The sequence below is a fragment of the Numenius arquata genome, chromosome 7, assembly GCF_964106895.1.
Source record: "Numenius arquata chromosome 7, bNumArq3.hap1.1, whole genome shotgun sequence".
In the NCBI taxonomy this organism is placed as follows: domain Eukaryota; kingdom Metazoa; phylum Chordata; class Aves; order Charadriiformes; family Scolopacidae; genus Numenius; species Numenius arquata.
The window spans coordinates 13,298,147-13,317,364 of record NC_133582.1 but is presented as its reverse complement, the minus strand read 5'-3'; the positions used below and the strand labels follow the sequence as shown (position 1 = coordinate 13,317,364).

The following is a 19,218-nucleotide window of genomic DNA, read 5'->3' as shown; positions in this document are numbered from 1 at the left end:
ATCTTTGCTTTCTGCATGCTTTCTTTGTATGTTTAGGAGACTTCTGTTACTTCAGACACTTGTCTTATGTTTGCTAGCTCTGATTTCCTCAATGGCTATTATAGGAGACCAAAAATTTCATCTACCAGTGTGCTGTCTCAGCAGTGTGAGGAGTGATTGCTTGGGGAAACACGTAAAATACATATTCCTAGTATACTTTCCTAGTTTTTGTGTCATTTGTTTGAGGGAGTTTGTGCATTACACACTGGTAATCTGTTGGAACACCACTAACATTTTACTGTTTTCAATAGCTAGCAGAATTTGCTCTGACCTTTATGCTTTACTAGAAGCCAAGAAAATCTATTCTGAAAGAGGTCAAGAGCCTGAAAGCATGAATGGAAGTTCCTTACTAACATGTTCTGGCTGGCTTCTTGGAAAAGAGAGGCTTAAGAGTTTCCATAACTAGAGAGGCCTGTCGGCATAGGTTATAGAGTAATAAGACTTTGAATGCTTCTTTTCAACTGTGGCCAGGGCATGAGAAGCCCTTCAGTTAAATGGATACTAAATAATATATTCTTAGTTTTAGGTGCTGCTTTTTTTTTTCTTCCCCATCAATCATGTTAAACTTGGATGGAGCCTGTAGATAGCAGTTCAGAACTCCTAGACAATACTAGAAAATCCGTGACTCCATTCATTGTAATCTTGTTCTGATGGGTGTTCACCTCGATGAATGAGCATAAAAGACTTAAACCCCTCAGATGTTTGGGGTTAAAGTGCATAGACGTATTAATGAGGTTTTGTTGCTGCAGAGATAACTTTTTGAAGCACTTTAGTTGTTGTTGGGCTTCAGTGTGTAATCAGCTTAACTTGTAATACATTCCTTTTGTCTCCAGACTTCATTAGAGCCAACAGATCTCCCACAAATAAACTGCGATAGTGTCAAACCATTCTGCAGGGAAGGGTTTCAAACTTGCTTTGTATGGGAGACATTGTCAGAAGTCATGATAGCTGGATTAGATCATATGATGCAGTATATATTTCTATTTCAGTATCTTCATGGAATCATAGAATCGTTCAGGTTGGAAAAGACCCTTGGGATCATCGAGTCCAACCATCTACCCTACTCTACAAAGTTTTTCCCTACACCATATTCCCCAACACCACATCTAAGCAACTCTTAAACTCATCCAAGGATGGTGACTCAGCCACCTCCCTGGGCAGCCCGTTCCAGTGTCTGATCGCTCTTACTGTGAAGAATTTCTTCCTAATGTCTAGTCTAAACCTACCCTGTTGCAACTTGAAGCCATTCCCTCTTGTTCTATCGCTATTTGCTTGTGAGAAGAGGGAAATTAAACTGATTGTGTGTTTAGATTTGATTTACTGCTGTTACTGCTCCTCTGTATTGAGCACTGTTTCCTCAGTAAGGCTGTAGGAACAGTGTCTATGAGCCTGTACTGTCTCTGAATTTGAGCCGGTACGTCTTCCTGTACTGGTGCATGTGGGTTGACAAGCAGAGGCTGAAGACAAGTTGGAAGCCTTGCGTTGCGTTCGATGGACCGGCATTTCCAGAGATGCCTGTACTTAGGGTGTCCTCTGGACTCTTGCTGGCCTGCTTCTCTTTGGTACTTTGTAGTATGTCACATGGGAAATGGAATGATTTTCTTATTACAAGAAACAGTTTCACAAAACCCGTGTCTCTGTTCTCTCCAGTTCTGTTCCCTGTCAGAGGCCTCAATCTGTACTTCAACTAAGTATTTCTCAGTTGCTTTATTATTAATATAAGGAGGATGAAGGTAGTACTTAGTGAATACAGACCTCTGAGCCTGGGCTTCTTTCTGCTCCCTCCTCCTTCCAACAAATACTATGTAAAATGCACTCTGTACATTAAAACCTCCAATAATGATACTCTTGCATGGCTGAACTAGTATCACTGCTCTTAGTTTCCTGGGTGCCCACTGCTGTTGGGTTTATTGGTTGTTTAGTTCAAAAATGTCTTACGTTGTTTTGTCGTAATGCTTCTAGCAGGTAGTCAGGAGAGCCACCAAGCTTCTGCCTGAGGACTTCTGCCTTGAACACCAGCAAGGAGCCTGTTCAGTTAGCATTACCTCCATTGCGTATTTCCTCTTTCCAAGAAATAATTGTAGCATGACATGATTTGGTCTTGCTGGTGCAGATTTGGCCTAGCTGCATGTTTACAAATATGCTAGTAAAACCTTCAGTAAACTATTAAAAGCACTTTAAATTTTTCCTGTTGATGTAAGTCCTCTTCCTGGAGACCAGGAAATTTAAACTGAAATTTTGCCAGGAGAGCACTGCTGCTGAGGGATGGTAAACCTCAATTGAAATGTTTTTTTTTCCAATACTTCAGTTACCTTCTGGAGTTAGCTTGTTGCATTCATAGAGTCTTTAGGTATACAAGCAAAGCCTTTTCTAAATGCTAATTTCTGACTGTGACCAGAGCTTCTGGTAATACAATTATAGCCCACCAGTCAGGGAATTTTCATTACCTGGTTGAAAACTTAACATGTCTACTCTTGCACTGTTAACTCATTGTATTCCTTTCGTAATCTAGATTTACTGAAAACTTAATCTGGTTGAAGTCTAAATTGTGACAAAATAGTTGTACTTTGTTTATCAGTTTGGTAGAGTTCTTAGGATGTGGCTTTTTTAAATTAACACCTCACTGGCATTAAAATGCGGTGCTGTAAACAAATAAGGCTTTTTGCTTTTACCCATACCATAGGGAGAGTCAGTCTACACTGTATTGGTACAGAGTTCAGTGTTGGCCAGTTCAGTTAAGAAGGCATAAAACTTTTAAATATATTTATTGGATAAGTAAAAAGCATAGTGATGCTTTTATCTAGTATCTTTTAGATCATTTTTTTGTTTGAGTGGAAACAGTGCCATATTTACCATCCTGATCTCTTGTCTAGTTGAGGTAGTTAATGGGCATTTAGGATAGCAACTAGGTGAGGATGGGATGTGGCAGCATATCTGTTTAGTCAGTACACTTTTACCATTTGATGCTAAATTTTCTGGATTGAAAAACATTTTCAACTGGATATCCCAGTTTGTTTCATACATCGAGATCCGAACTTCATAAACTGAGATCCTTTCTGTAGTAAGTTGAATTTCTTACCAGTGGTTCATGAGAAGTGTACATGTGCATAAAAACAAATGAAGTATTTTGCAAGATCTGGAATTTGCTGTTCTTATTTCACTTCCAGTTAAAATTTTGAGTATGTGTTAGTAAAATTATAGTGCTTTTGTTTGACGTTTGGGGCTGGTGCAGGAAAGAAAAATTAAAAGTTAGTAGGGTTTAAAGCTTAGGGTTTTTTCTAAGTATGTGTGTCAGATCCTACCATTAGATTGCTTACTCCTTGATATACTAAATTGTTTCATCTAGAAAAAGAAACTTAAATATTCCATTTTTTCCCCCAGCTTGTCAAGTAATTATGAAGCTCAAATGAAGAGTCTCTTAAGGATCGTGAGGATATTTTGCCATGTCTTTCGCATTGGCCCATCCTCTCCCAGTAATGGAAATGACATGGGCTACAATGGAAATAAAACTCCAAGAAGTCAGGTGTTCAAGGTCAGAAAAGTATATGATGTTGTTAGGAAGATAGACGTTAAAGAGATGAATTTCACAAAGCATGCATTCATTAATCAGACATCTCATGAACAGGAAGTAAGTTTGGTTGATGTCCCTATCCCTTCTTAAGTTAAGCCTACCTCTTTCCTTCTCCTTAATGATTTCTCCCCCCCCACTGGATTCATTTACCACTGATGCACATCTCATCTTATGATTTCTGTTTATTTCTGGTTTAATGTATTGTTTATTAGATGTTGAAGGCTTAGTTTCTCAGCTGGTTTTGGTAAACTTTGTTTTTATTTCTATTATTTTATTTAAGAGTGTAGTAATCTCAAAATATGGTAATATTAATATAATAGATTGTATTAATGTAATTTCAAAATGGTATTTGGAGAATCATTTGGAGTTCTGATCATTTAGTTTTATTCAGTTTACAAGATAAATTGAAATAATTGTGTTCTTAATCTGATCATTGTTTTTACTGTGGTCATGAGGTTTTTTCCCAAGTTGTTCTTGAATTTTATTATTACATACTTTGAAACATACCAGCTTGCTACCACCCTCCCAAGATTATTGATTTATAGCTGTTTTCAAACACTTGCTCTAGTGCTTGCCATTTAGATGTTTATTCCTGAAGGGTTTTTTTTTAATACTTGTTGGTTGAGGAATCCTGCTGTAGAAGATCATAGCTTGCCTTTCTGTAAAGCAGTTCCAGTTTCCTGCGTGTTACTCAATCTGTGTTGGGTGTATAACTGACATACTGTTCGGAGCACCTAAATAATAGGAACTGAACAATAGTCTCTTTTTTCCCCCCCCCGTCTCTCTTCATGCTCTTATGTGACACAGTTCATATCACCAAATTTAGATGCCAATGATTACATGAGAATTTTCTTTAACCTTCACATTTCTTTCAGGGTGTTCTGAAAACGGTACTTTGAAATTACTGCATTTATTTGATGATATGATGTGTTCTTCAGGTTACTTCAAATGACTTGTAAGACTGAGCTATATTGATAAGGTCATGAAAGATGATACTTTAATTCCAGCTATATTTAGTTAAATAGCTCAGTTTTTGTTTAAATATCTTCTCTTGGAAAGAGGAAAGCATTAGACTATTTAAAAAACCAAAACCAAACGTTTGTTTTTCTGATAGCAAAATAGTTTTAATTGTGAAGTGATTTATATAATGAATTTAAAACTCATACTTGAGTATGAAAAATACTGTGAGCAAAATGTAATGCATTTTACAGTATACAATCTAATAATTGTCCTTTAGAATTATTCAGTCAAATATGTTGAGCTAGATTGGCACGTTGTGAGTTTAACCAGATTTCTGTTTCCAAAAACCAAAGTCTTACCCAAATCACAGGAATCATTTTATTAAAGGCAGTGTTTTCTAACAGTTTTAATGAAAATTGGTTTAAATATACCAGACTAAATAACAAGAAGATGTTAAATGCATTTAATACAGGAACTATCTGCAATGAGTTATTCTGTTATCTTTCTGTGTAGATTTTCTGCTACCTTTTCTTCTTCAAGGTTTTGGGAGTAGCTGACCTCATCTCCTTGCATTTTGGGTTCGCTCACAGCCCAAAAAGAAAAAAAAAAAAAAGGTTTCATGCTTTTCAACTCAGATCATTTCAGAACTCACTATAAAACAAATGAAAACATTCAGTTGCAATTTGTGAAGGAAATTGTATTTCAGCAGAATAACTTATCTGTGTGCCCAAACTACTTTGTATGCTGAAAGAATTGTTTCTCAATTTAGTATAAAGTCTCTTGCAGTAGAGTTATATTACACAACTGGCATGATTGTCTCAGAAAATATCAGTAATTCTTAATTGTGTAAAAATGACATTTGTATTTTTTAATATATGAGCAAAATATATATTACTGTTGCATTAGCTAACAAAAAATCAGGATGATTTAAGAATTATTGCTATTTTAATTTAGTTATTTTGGAAGTATTAAAACTTAAGCATCCCTTCATTGGGGTCACTGTTGTCTTTATGATATTTTTAAGGTTGATTTAAACTTCAAACTCAAAAATACAAAACTGCTGATGAGAACTTATTCTCATTTGGGAATGGGGCACACTGGTAACGCTAAATTAATCTTCAGATGTAGTTGGGTTAGCCTGGTCTTCCCTGAATTTACAGTAACTGGGTAGTGGGAGATGAGACAGTGCTGAGTCAATCGGGTGACTTCTGTTCTTCCTTATTCCTACCTTCCCTTTCCTTTTGTCCTTTCCTTGAAAACATAGTTGTGATGATCTTTTTTGCCTTTTTGGAGTTTCATTGGTACCAGGACTTGCATGTGGGATGCTGTGCTGGTCAGTGGAACAGAACTGCTTTTCTGGTTTTTGTTTTGAGTTTTCTTGAATGTAGGCCGTGTAACTGTTTAGTATAGACTATTAAGGCAACCATAGAGGTTGCTACTCCAAAACGGGAGTAAAGCTATATTGAGAAAGTCAACATGGAACTGAAAGATTTTAAATTTGAGATCCATATTGAAAATTTTAGAGGCAAGTAGCAAAATCTCCCTGTCTAGTTGAACAAAATTGGGAAGCCCTTAACATTTTTCCCTCATTTCAAATACTAAGATTCTTTTCTAGAATTGAATTGACTTCTCTGCTGTGACAGTCACTTCATGGGCTAGTGATCTCCTGCTCCCTGTGTCTTAAAAGACTGTCACCTGGCAAAAGATTTTGCTCCAGTGTTGCAGTTTGAATAAGGGTTTGATTTCTAGTGTCTTCCTTTCTCGATGGGTAGAGAGGAAGGATTTGCATAGCTAAATCCTCACACTTGAGAGATGAGGTGTGCAGCTGTAAAGCTTGGCATTTGGTCAGACTTGTGTGTAATTCCAAAGAAACTTTTCTGAAGTGCAAGATATGAAAACTGAAGGTTAAGTGGAGGGTTGTGTTTAATATGCGATTCGTGGTAAGAATCGACTGAAGAATGCTGACTTGTAGTTTTGAAAAAATCTCGTTAATGATGTGATTGAATATGTCCATATTGTGCTTGAAAAGGTCTGATCGTGCATGCTAACATAAAATGCTGACAGCCATGGATACGGAGGTGGTGGACAATATTTAGAGGAGTGCTTTATATCCTGAAGTTACACTAGAAAAAAAGTGAAATGTTGAAGTAGCTATGCTTGACTACATTTCTGAATGAATTTGTGATTAGAATCTGTGGAAAAACTAGCTTTGGAAAAACAAATCCGTTGCGAGAGTTCTGAAAGGCATGCTAAGTCTGTGGGAAATAAAAGATAAAATACAAGCTATCAGCAGGAAATTGGTGTCTGGCAAGCTAAGCATTGAAAAGTTAGAGAGAAGAAAACTACATTTTAGTATTCTAATAAATAACTACCTAGGTTCACGTGCGTTACGTGTTAAGAACACAGCTACATTTTAATTCTTCCATGTATTCAATTAATCCTGTTTTCCATTAGAAAGTTTTTCTACATTATGTTTTTTGGCGAAGGTCTGCCAGGTAGAAAAGACGGGTAGCTTGGAAAGAAGCTGACTTCATCTTGTATAGCAGACATTCATGTAGAAAATGGCGCCTACACTGGAGATACTCACATCGCTATCTAGAGAAATGTGTGGTCACAAGGAGTACAAGGATTCAATGAGTATCATACAGTATGTTGAGCAAAGCATACCGGTCTTAGAGATCAGTCTGGCTTTCCCCAGACTTTTCTTATTGGGGAAAAAATGGAAGCATAATGTTAATTTTTTTTAAGGGTAAATTTCAACAGAATTTTTTAACACACGGCTTTTGAGAAGTAATTTATTGTGTACTGAGAGTGTGTCACTGTTAGGTATACTGACAGTGCCCCAGATAGCATAGACTTCTGGTACGCCGTTCTGTGAATAGCTCTTAGTTTTTAAAGGCAACTTTAGAAGATGAGAACATAATTTTCAATATCTGCTAGGTCTTTTGAATGCTTTAATTGGTTGAAAATGTTGATGTAATAATAATGTATGTAAAAAGGAATGCATTTAGAAGTTCACTCTTTTGGAATGCTATGAAAGACTTGAGTCAGAATTGTCTCCCTGTGGAGAGAGGGAGTTCTCGCTAGACTGTGTGCTTGTGAAATGTCCCCTTAAACACCATTAAGGGACAGCACAGTCAGCCCTTGTGTTTTTTGAAATGCTCATGAGACAACCACAGGTCTCTCAGCCCTCTCTCTCCTCTGTAGTAGGCCTGCACCTCAGAGCAAATGTGCAATGAAGGAATTGTACCAGGTTTTGATTATATTGGTTTTAAGCTGGTGGTAGTGAATAAAGAGTGATTTTGTTCAAATAAAATTTATAGCTTTAAAAATTGGTATGTGATCCTACTAATACTTGTTGCTATTTCATAAAGTGTGGTATTAGTGACCCTTACTCTAAGACATCTGAGATGCTCTCAGAATGAGTTGTATGAGCGCACACTATGCGTAAGGCACATCTTGCTAGATAAGTATGTGAGTCTCAATCTCAGTGGTATTTTCTGGGGTTCGCTCCATCTACCTGGTACATGGAGCTTCTTCGACCAGGGTTTTAAAGAAGAACTGACACACTCTTATTCTGGAAATTTGACATGTGTATTACTGTCTCTGCTTGGGTGCAACAGTCAGGTAGTAGTGTACTGTGTAACAACCATGAGGCCAAACTCAGTTAAGTTTCAGTGTTTCACCCTTCCTAAATTATTTTATTTATTCTATCTGGTGCTTGATTATTTCCCTTTTATATGAAATTTTCTCTCTGCTGTATGGCTACAAGTACTAAATTTTTTTGAGTATTTGACTCTTATCTCTTAGGTGATTTCTAAAGGATCATTTAAAGCTTTTAAATGTGCATATTTGTTTGCCTTAAGAGGATTATCACATCATTAGTGTTATCTAATGTCAACATGTTCCTTTTTTATCTGTTTTTGCATGTGTTTATTGCAGCCGCTGGAACTGCTCTGGCATTCTCTAGATGAATGGCTTGTTCTTATAGCCACGGAGCTGATGAAAAACAAAAGGGACTCAGCCAACATTACTTCTATTTTACTGAAGCAAAAAGGACCAGACCACCAGGATGCTCCTCCTACGCCTTCCTTTGCCACCACAGGAACTGAGGGCAGAAAAGAGCTGTCCTCTGAAGCTGGCGAGTCGAAAACATATGATGTCACGGGGAAGCAGGAAGCTTGTGCTGATTGCCAGGATGTTATCTCCATGACAGCAAACAGGCTAAGTGCTGTCATTCAAGCCTTTTATATGTGCTGCTCCTGTCAGATGCCTCAGGGGTAAGGAGGGGATCCTGTTTATTACCTAAACTGATAGCATTTAAAAATCACATATGCTTTCTTGGAAGAATGTTGGTGCTGACCAGATGATATTAATGATAGTCAAGGGTATTGCTTTTTAATGCTTTCACTAGTTAAAATATTTGAATGCTTTTTCCCCCTCCTTGGGTTTAGTGGCACCAAACAGCAGAGCAAGTTTTCCATAGTGCTGCTGGCTATGAATGTAGCTGCGTTGGGGCAGATTTCGTATTGAATGTCTAATGGCTCTTTGTAGGATACAAAGATGGCTGTCACGTGGGTTACTTGCAGATAATGTAATTCTGATCTCTGAAACTTAGCTGTTCTTGCCATTGGTACTTAATGTGAAATTATCCCTAAATTTAATGTGAGTATCCAACAGCAGCTGTAAGCTTGGGAAAAAATGTGAATTATCTTTCTGTATGAAAATGGCAGCTGCAGCAGAACTTGGTTGGCTCTATGACAGAAGTTTATAACACGGTAACGCTCACTTGGAGTTCTGTCATGGGTTGGCAAACGTAGTTTTGTGTGGAACAGGTGCTACAACTCCAGGTAAATTTAATACCATCGGTATCTGGTTTAAAAAGACAAAACACATGTCCACTGTAACTGAGGTGTTAGTCTGTCCAAGATTGTTATGGGTTATATTTGTGAACTTGCAAGGAAAGGATCCTTTGACCCTCTTGAGTAGAAGATTAGGTAAGTATGGTGGTATTACAAGCTCCCTAAGGAATCTGGAAGCAAGATTGCCACTACGTGGCAACTCTTGGGTATTCCCAGCTGCTGTAAGCGGGTTTTCTTTTCTGCCAAACCTAGTGGAATAAAAGCTTTTGTGTTGGCCAGTACTGTTAGTCTGGGGCAAACTCCTCTGTGGACACTCTGGAAGACAATCTGGGGTTCTGCATGTTCCACAAGTACCTCAGTACTTTCACTTTTAATTTTACTCCAGCTTGAAAAAGGAACTGCTGGTTAGCCATTTCCCTTGAAATCTCCACCAAACCTTGCTAAGATAAAATGCCAGTAAAGTAGCCAAACAAAAAGCAGAAATATTTATGGAAGTGATTAAGTATGTTCCGTTACCATCACTCCCCCCCAGTTTATCTCTCTATATCAAAATTGGGTCGGAGAGGTGACTGTCTCCCTGTGTCTAAGTGACTTGCTGATGGACCTTGCCCAGTGGGGCTGTCGCTATGCATCATTTACGCTTCAGGTTAGGGAGAACTCCCGTGGATACTACGTAATTTTAATTGAGAGTTGTTATCCCAGAAGCCAGGAGAGTAAGAACTCTGTCAGTGACAACTGAGAGAACTCCCTGGGATGCAGGAAAAGAAGACAGAGCACACCTGAATTCCGTGTTGCTTTAGGGCTTTTCAGAACTGTGTAGAGAAATGCAAAGATCTGAGACTTACTCTTACTGAAGTTCTCGTATTAATAGGAGTAAATGGCACAGTGGTGTAACTCAATGCTGCTGCCATCCTCAAATAACATTTGAAATTATAGCAAATGACATTTTCAGACAAAATAATTTAAAATGGCTCTAATTTTAGATTTAAGTGTCCCTATGTTTAATGGAGGAGAGTAAACAGAGCTCTTGGTTTTCCATTGTTCCTAATATTCAAGCAATAAAGATGGCATTTCATGCTTAAATGGAAAATTAGCTGGTTAACATTTGAAATAGTGATGTTATTTTCTTTTACTTGCCGTGATTGCTTTTCTGCTGCCAATGGTGATATTGCATCTGGGCGTTCTTTGTTAATATACTGACATACAATGTTCCAAGTTTTCAGCATCAAAACTGACAAGTGTATGCTAAGTTTTTGTGTGTTTTTTTTTTTTTTTTTTTCTCTGTATATTGCACCTTACAGCTTGTGTGGCAATTTACAGGTAGAGAGAGTTCATTCCGTTTCAGGGAAGATTCTCTTTAAGTTGTTTAATATTTTCAGATCATCTCTCAGACCAGAAGTGTGTTTAAAATGTTCATATTTGGTCTATGGGGGATTTTATTTCCTTGTTTGTTTGTTGTGTGGGTAAAGGGAAGGATATGGTGAGGCTTGTTTCTTCAAAACAGTAAGGGAGAGGAGGAAAGTAGCTCAGTTTTATATAAAATGAGCAGTTCTTGTCTAAATTGGTGTGGGGAACAGGAACAGTTCTATTTTTCACAACCTTTCAAGGCACTTGATGAGAGGATTTTATCCTTGTTTGCAAGTATTCATTAGCTTTTGCTGAAACTAAAGGATCCAGTTAAGAATTTCTTTTTTTTAAAAATGCAGAACATAGATGTAAATAAATGGAGTAAAATTTGCACCCATGTTAATCCTTCCCTTGTTCTCCATATATATATATATGAGAGAAAAAATTTTCTATGCTAGTGTATGAGTCGCTTGCCCAGTAAGTAATTTTGTTATTTCACAAAGCCATTCCATACCACCTTGCCCCAATTATTAAGTTTGCTAAGTTTGTAATGTTACTTCTTTCTGGCTCTTTTCCTTACTTACTGCAGTTTACAAGGTCCATGGTGGGAATCTTTATACAATGAACAAGAATATAGAATAACGTGCATACCATGTACGTTGTGCATATAGTATCAGTCCTTCCATATATGTGCTTCCATTGTTGTATTGAAAGGTGGAAGGATGCAATAGAAAAATGCCCATCTCCATTAGTTTGAGCTTACTTTGTTCATATAGTTAGTAACAGTTAGTGGGCAGGCTGCTTGACCTTCTTGATTATTGGCATTTTTGCCCTTTCTGTTAGTTTATTATGAAATCTTAATGCTGCTGAGTATTTAGTTTCATGATTCACTAGTTAAAACAGCATCTGTTTCTATTTACATAGTATTTTATTAAAAAAAAAAAGTCAGCAATTTGTGTAATTCAAATTCTTTTCAACTTCATTAACCAAAAGCATTTTATGATTTTCTTTGGACAGGATGACATCGCCTCGTTTTATAGAATTTGTCTGTAAACATGATGATGTCCTTAAGTGTTTTGTTAATCGGTAAGCTTCAAGAAATACGGAATTTCTGATTTCGTTTTTTTCTTTTCCCAAAATACTTCAAACTCATATTTTCCTTGTTACTGTGTTGTATTTTTAGGTTATTGTTGTGCCATATGTGCCATATGCACTTTAATGGTCCTGCCAAATTCAAGGGAGTGTATATTAATGATTCAGAGCTCAGGCTTAAATAAACTCTTCTGCATATATAAGTGATCCTTTTGTAAGATTCTGTGAGTTTTTGTGAACAAAATGTTTTTCACGTAGCAGGGGAATAATTTCCTTAATGGATTCTTTCCTCATCTTTGTTCCAAATAAATCCTTCCCTTTTGAGGCAGATGAAAACTTTCATTCTTTCTCTAGTGTGTTATGCAGAATGACTTCTTAAAGGAGTCTAAACCATCTTTGTACACTTGGCTGTTTCCAAAGTTTCTCTGGGATTGCCCAGTTTATAACCTTGCTTCTGTCTGGAGAGCTGCTTGTAATCCTCCATGTTCAAAGGATGAGGTAATATAAGAAGTCATTTGGAATCAAGAGCTAAGAAAACTCAACGAAATAAAGAGTCTGTGGGAACTTTTCTGTATGACTGATTGCATTGTCTTTTTGTGTAGACTTTGTGTATTGTGAAGCATTGTTATTAGATCTCTGACTAACAGGCTTCTAACCTGTTTTTCTTTCAGAAATCCCAAAATAATTTTTGATCACTTTCATTTTCTTCTTGAGTGTCCTGAACTAATGTCCAGATTTATGCACATCATAAAAGCTCAAGTAAGTGTGAGGAGATGCTTAGTTACGACGTCTATGAATATAAACAGGGTGTTTTGTTTAATAATAATATTTTTTAAAAAAAATCCATTTGGGGAGGTTGGAAGAACTAAGTGTGGCCTCCAGTGCTTCTGAATCTGAGATAGTGAAAGATCGGTTTAAACAGATACGGCAGCCAGATTTCTGTACTTCTGATTCTTTAAAATACATGTGTAAGTCCATTTGAGATGACCAATGTTAAACGTCTTACAAGTCCAACTTTCGGTTCAACAGAGTTAACTTTCTATTATTAAATCTATTTGTGCACATCTGATACATTGATCTTTAAAATGCTGTGCTTTTTGCTTAGTTGACTTACATTTTGAGACAAACCAGAGGATAATACAATACCCTTAGTTGATTTGGCTGCAGTTAATTAGTGGCAGCTCCTTCAGTGAAACATTGTGTTGTCTTGTTACCCTTTACTCTATTCACTACCATTTCTTTTTGTTTGTTTGGGATATTTTTTGAGTAAAATCCTGATGTCTTGCATAGCCTAAACTCACTTCTCAGTTTAACACAGGACATGAATTGAGGACTGAAGAGTTACTGTAAGGTAGACTAGTGTAGTTAAGTGGAAAAATTAGTGAGCAGACCCCCCTGTAGAAGTCTGCTACTTTACGTAACTCTGGTAGCTATTTCTGAATAACTGATGGTCTAGTCTTTCTGCATACCAGATTTCAGCAAGCACTCAAGGGCATGTCTAGTCATTTCCTCTTCCCAAAATACTTTATAGTGTATTGAGATAGAACCACTGGGTAACTCTCTGCACGTCTCAAAAATTGAGAAGTATGCACAGCCATTTTCCAGTCATGCTTAGAGAGAGGAATTATTCAGTTGAATGCAACTATATAATACGGTTTACCCCTTGTTTTGTAGCCATTTAAGGATCGCTGTGAATGGTTCTATGAACATCTACATGCCGGGCAGCCAGATTCGGACATGGTGCACAGGCCTGTCAATGAAAATGACATCCTTTTGGTTCACAGAGGTATGGTGTTATAAATGGAAGTGCTATATCTTTGAAATACGTGGAAATAAAATAATAAAGAATTAATTGGTACTTTGTATTTAGATTCTATTTTTAGGAGTAGCTGTGAAGTCGTGTCTAAAGCAAATTGTGCAAAACTAAAGCAGGGGATTGCTGTGAGATTTCATGGAGAAGAAGGCATGGTGGGTAAAACTGCATGATTTTCCTTTATGGTATTTATGTACGGAAATATTAATTATCTTTCACAAGTATTGTTTTGAACTAAATCCTAATTTTAAATGATTTTTTTGCTTTATTAAGAAATATGTGGTTACCCAGCATAACTGTTTGTGCAGTGAAAATTCTGAGTACTAATATGTTTTATTCTTTTGACATGCAGGGACAGGGTGTGGTGCGTGAGTGGTTTGATATCTTATCCAGTGAAATAGTTAACCCAGATTACGCCTTATTTACCCAGTCAGCTGATGGTATGTCTCTGCCTTTTTTTAACCTAATTTTAGGGTGTCTTTTATAGAAGTGTTTTTATAATCCAGGAAAAAAGTCACTTAATTGGTTTCAGAATACAAGATAGTTACTTTTTAAAAGCAACACTAGCAGAATTGATGTCATATATAGAGAAGTGATCTATTGTACATTTTTATAACTACAGATGAAATATTTTTCTTAATTTGATATTTCCTTGATTGTCCTCTCTTTTGTAAGAGGAGAGTGAGTTGTTGGTTTTAATGACTCCATGCTGTTTCTGCCTGATAGTAGAAGGGTGTGACGCTTTGAGAGTAGTATAGAAAGTGTTTTCCTTTCTTCTGCATCTGCAAGGGAACTGCGGAGGTATTCTTTTATTTCCTTTTAGAAATCCACAAATTAAATCAGGTAATTTTTGTGGTAAAACTGGATGTTGATCTCCACAAGTCTACAATGTATTTGACTTTTTGTCTTTTGGGTGCTTCCTATAAAGCAAATCTTTATCAATAAAAGATTTCACATAAATGTTTTACTTTGTACCTTACGAAGTCTTGGGAAGTAGCAAGGGATTCAGTCAACAGGAGATTCGGGGATGTCTGTGTGAGGTGGTCTTTTTCAAAGAGACCAGGACTGGACAGTCTCCTGTCTGCATCTGGCTGAAACCTGATGAGAGGAAGTGGGTGCATTCTGATCCTTCCTTTGAGCATGTTCACAAGTTGATAGCAACATGGCCCATTAGAGTGAGAAAAAAGATGCACATAACAGTATAGCAAGATGGAGGACCAAATTTAGCAGATCATGATTACCCTTATGTTGTTGATAATTATTTCAGAGTGGTGCCTTGGAGAGTGGCTAAGCCGTATCATTGTAATAACAGGATGTCATTGTGTTCTAACACATTTCTTTCTGACATCTTTCGGGTCTAAACAAAAAACCCCAAACGGTCTTCCAGAACCCCCAAATAAAACTCAGTGTTTTCAGGTGCTTAGTGTATTCAATAAATATGAACTTCGCTTACTTTTTTTTAAGTCATGAAACACAATAATCTTTGTATTTTATAGGAACAACTTTCCAGCCCAACAGCAACTCTTCTGTAAATCCAGATCATTTGAACTACTTCCGTTTTGCAGGCCAGATCCTGGGGCTGGCTCTGAACCACAGGCAGTTGGTGAACATTTACTTCACCAGGTCATTCTACAAACATATTCTTGGTATGGTTTTATTAAAATTCTGTTTTTTTTCAGTCATAACAGTTGTCTAAGCGGTAAACATTTTCCTTTTTTACCTTTGTGCGTGCGTATTAAAAGTGAAAACTCTTGGAAATGAATGTTTTGCTAATCTTTTATGTACATCAGAGTCACAACACGATATGGCAGTAATTGCTGTTTGAGTCTGAACCTGTCTTAGGAACTGTTAGAGTTGCAAAATATAGAAATACATCAGCAAAGCTGTGTGGTAATTTTATACAGTTAGCAATTTTCATTAAAATAGTTAATCTTTCAATTTATATTTGAATATGAATCTTAAATTAAAAACAAGGCAGGCATCATTAATCTGTCTAAAGCATAATCATATAATTTAGTTGTCTTTAATGTTGCTGACTAGGAATGCCTGAAAAGCAGTCTAGTGCAGCCAGTTGTTTTTATGGTGTATACAATTCTTTGCATCACAGTTCTGAAATTCGTCTCTCCTGCCTTGAGAAATGAAAATAATCTATCCCTGGTTAATTTAGGACAGACTTACAAACTTGATAATGTTCATGAATTCTGGCAAAAATCTATCAGGCATTCCTTATAATGCCTGCAGTCCTTCAGTTGTATAATATTTTAACAAGGTGAATCCATACTATTGTGAACCTCTGTCTACCCACTCCAACAAATACTACTTAGTTCCTGAAAGAGTGTTTCAGAACTAATGCAGGCTCATCCTGTCTTCTTCCTGAGGAAAGTTAATTCATACACTTAGTGTAGCATTCAAGGGGATTGGTCAGAAGTCTTTATAAAAATGTAACTTCTTTTTAATAGAGAAGGACTGGTGTTACCACTAGATAGGTATCTATATCTAATAGAGATGCCACTGCTGTTAGCTGGTGGTATCTGTGGTCTGGGGCTCTTCTCTGCTCTTCTTTGAGAACTTTTGTGCCTCTTGATTGCTGAACATGATGCACCTGTTTTGCATTGTCATGAAAAATTTTCACTCTTGCATGAAGATGTGATGGAAGAGTAAATTCAGTTTGCATTCCTGTTACTCCTCAAAGCACATAAATTCCTTTGCTGCTGCATGCAAAATTTGCTTTGTGTTTGAGTGCTATCCTTTAATTTTCTTTTGAAGTACAAAATAGCTTGATGTCGGAAGTTTTACTTTTCCTCAAGAACCACTCCTTACTTTAAGACCTAGCAAGGTTTTCAAGGGATTGTTAGCATCTTACTCTGTTTTTCTGTAATCAGTCTGTCTACCTACAGTCTTGTTTGCTGAGTTCAGGACAGATCAACTCTTAACTTCAGATTTATTGTTTCTCTTCCCTGAAAGTGTTCGGGGAACGCTGTTGCAGCTTGATGGTGCGAGCAAGATCTTCTTGACAAAGGGATGCATTTTACTCCTCTCCCTCAGTACTGCTTTCCACTGCAGGAGAGCGAGTGTCCGCTGGGCGAGAGGCAATGGAGGGCAGCCAGTCTGAACAGCACTGTGTTGGCAATGCCTCATCGAGCTTCCCTAGTCATTGATCTTCATATAGGAAAGTGGTTCCAAAGTAGACATGTCTTTGTGTGTCACAATTTGGCACTGGCTGAAGGGTTGGCCTCTAACATCAAGAGATTCCTCTCTGTGAGCAGAAGAATGATGGATCTCTGATCTTTATAGGCTGATCTCTGTATTCATAAATGAGAAAAACGTATTTTTCTGCTATTCATTGACACCTTGAGAATAGTTAAGTGTCACTCGTCATTTCTTTTGGGAATGACTACTGATGAATTTGGATTCATTTCTAGTTTGAATCATGATTATATACTGGATTTGTTGGTTTCTGAATTGACAAGATGAGCTAGTGTTTACTCTTTTTTTTCTTTTTTAAATTTTGTAGAGTAACTATTGCAAACCAAACAGCAGTGAGTAGTCTCTGGTAAGAAGTCCAGTCCCTCTTAGTAAGGTCTTGTTCAACAGAATGACAGGCATCCTGCAACTCTCTAGAGGTTTGTACACGTTCCTTTAAGTTCCAAAGGTTCACAGGTTTTTATCACTTCTTGTTATTTAAAAGACACAGAGAACTGGAAAAAATTACGCCTCCACTTGCCAAAGTAGTTGCTTTTTCTGCCTCAATTACAGTGGTTTATTTAAACCTTTCCAAGACCACCTCCCTCAGCTTTGTGTGTCTCTCTTTGCTTAAGAAACCCAACTTGCACAGCAGCAGGTGCTCCTGAGGAACTTGTGTTTCATTTTTGTTTCAGGTTCAGCTACGGGTTATGCTAACTGTTGTTCATGCCAAATACAAGTTACCAGGTTACAGACATAGGTATTCCCTTTGGCTACTTTTTTCACTGTGATGAACTGAGATCTTTCTCCAACAATATCTGGTAGGCAAGGAAAGATCACCAACTTAAGTGATGACCCAGCTAACACACAACTAATATGCTTTATAATGTTAGATATGTAGCTTGCATGATTTCTTTTTGTGCTGTTAAACCTTATTCCATAGTTCCTCATGTTTATGAGCGCTGCACTCTATTACACATGTAGAACTGAGGCAGAAATACAGTCAAAAATTTATAAGGCCTCTTGGGTTTGTGTTTCTCAAAATACGCATCTGTCTGCCTTCTGCTTAAACAGGGGAGGAGAGGAAAGTTTCACTAGTGCTGCTGTCTGGTTACTTTGCATTTTTTCTGGGGAGCCAATTACTTTTATGTTTGGAAAAGGAAACTTCCATCTCTGACATGCAAAGACACATAGCAGATAAGTTCCTAGCTGTGCTATTTGCTGTTAGACTTAAGTCTGCTCTTTCGCAGTATAATAGGAAATACTCCTTGAAATGGCATAAACAAAAATGAAAGTTAATTTCTGGGTCAGTGTATATTGAGCTGGAGGCCTTAAATCCTTGAATACTTACTGAACTTGTCTCAGAGCTTACCTGTGGTATCTTTTTGTAGTTGTATTGCACAGAAATACCTGTTTATAGCAATTATGCTAAGATATCTCTTCCTATTCAAACTACAGGTGCCTTAGGGGTGTAGCATGAGGAAGATGCATAGTATTTCATGGGATTCAAGTTTTGTCCTGATAAATCTGACAGTGTCTTTATAACTGCCTGGCTTGAGTCTGTTGATTGGCAAAATACCTGTCAAGCAAATGTGTGAGCTTAGTGCTTTGGTCTCGCAACATGCTGACTAGGCGTGTAGTCTCATCGTAACACTCTCGTTCAGTTTCTTCTCTAAAGGAGTCTCCGATTCCCACTTTCCAATCTGCTTCTTTTCCCATATGTTTTGCTTATATCCCTCAGAGACATCATTATTCCCGCATTTCATATGTGAAATGCGCATATGCTTACTAGTTGGCAAAAGTGAAAGTCCTCTAGAAACTACTAGGCAGATGTTAGATTCTTTTTTTTTTTTTTTTTTGAGAGATGTCAGTGAAAATTCATTAGTAAATAATATATCCCTCTCCTAAACTGGAACATTGCTTGATTTTATTAGAAAAACAATGTCTTACAGCTTGTGTATGCCCCATTTCAGCACTTGTCAGCTCTTCCAGGGAAATGCTGTAACAGTTTTTACACTTATATGTTTGCAGTGGTTGCTAACCTTTGAAATCTGTGTTACTCTCTGGGGTACTACTTCTGCAGTCCATAGCGTGCTAAGACCTTTGCTAATGGGCACCCTAGTGACATTTCACAATGCACAGAAGATGGTGCAGCAAAGAGAGAACTTCCTGATAACTTTTCCAACTGAGTAGTAGCTCTCATAACATGAATTTAAAAAAAAAAAAGAGCAGAAGAGTTTTCTAAGTACAGAAAGGTTATCTTCATCTTTTTTTCAGTTATAAATCTTTTTCTGAGGGAAAAGATATTTTTGTATAGAGAAATGTGATATTTGGATTTCTAAAACTTATGT

The 19,218-nt window shown here is 37.2% G+C and overlaps 1 protein-coding gene across 4 annotated transcripts in view; it reads left to right on the top strand.

The window, feature by feature from the left end:
- HACE1 (HECT domain and ankyrin repeat containing E3 ubiquitin protein ligase 1) overlaps positions 1 to 19,218 on the top strand; it is a 49,896-nt gene that overhangs the window by 17,570 nt on the left and 13,108 nt on the right. For 3 of the 4 annotated variants that reach the window (XM_074151109.1, XM_074151111.1, XM_074151110.1), the window contains 8 exons: positions 3,421 to 3,571; positions 8,513 to 8,850; positions 11,797 to 11,865; positions 12,543 to 12,630; positions 13,546 to 13,657; positions 13,742 to 13,839; positions 14,037 to 14,124; positions 15,181 to 15,330. In XM_074151109.1, the coding sequence (XP_074007210.1) occupies positions 3,421 to 3,571; positions 8,513 to 8,850; positions 11,797 to 11,865; positions 12,543 to 12,630; positions 13,546 to 13,657; positions 13,742 to 13,839; positions 14,037 to 14,124; positions 15,181 to 15,330 (1,094 nt within the window). Of the gene's footprint in view, positions 1 to 3,420; positions 3,668 to 8,512; positions 8,851 to 11,796; positions 11,866 to 12,542; positions 12,631 to 13,545; positions 13,658 to 13,741; positions 13,840 to 14,036; positions 14,125 to 15,180; positions 15,331 to 19,218 lie in introns of all 4 variants that reach the window. The other variant, XM_074151108.1, reaches the window with a different exon arrangement.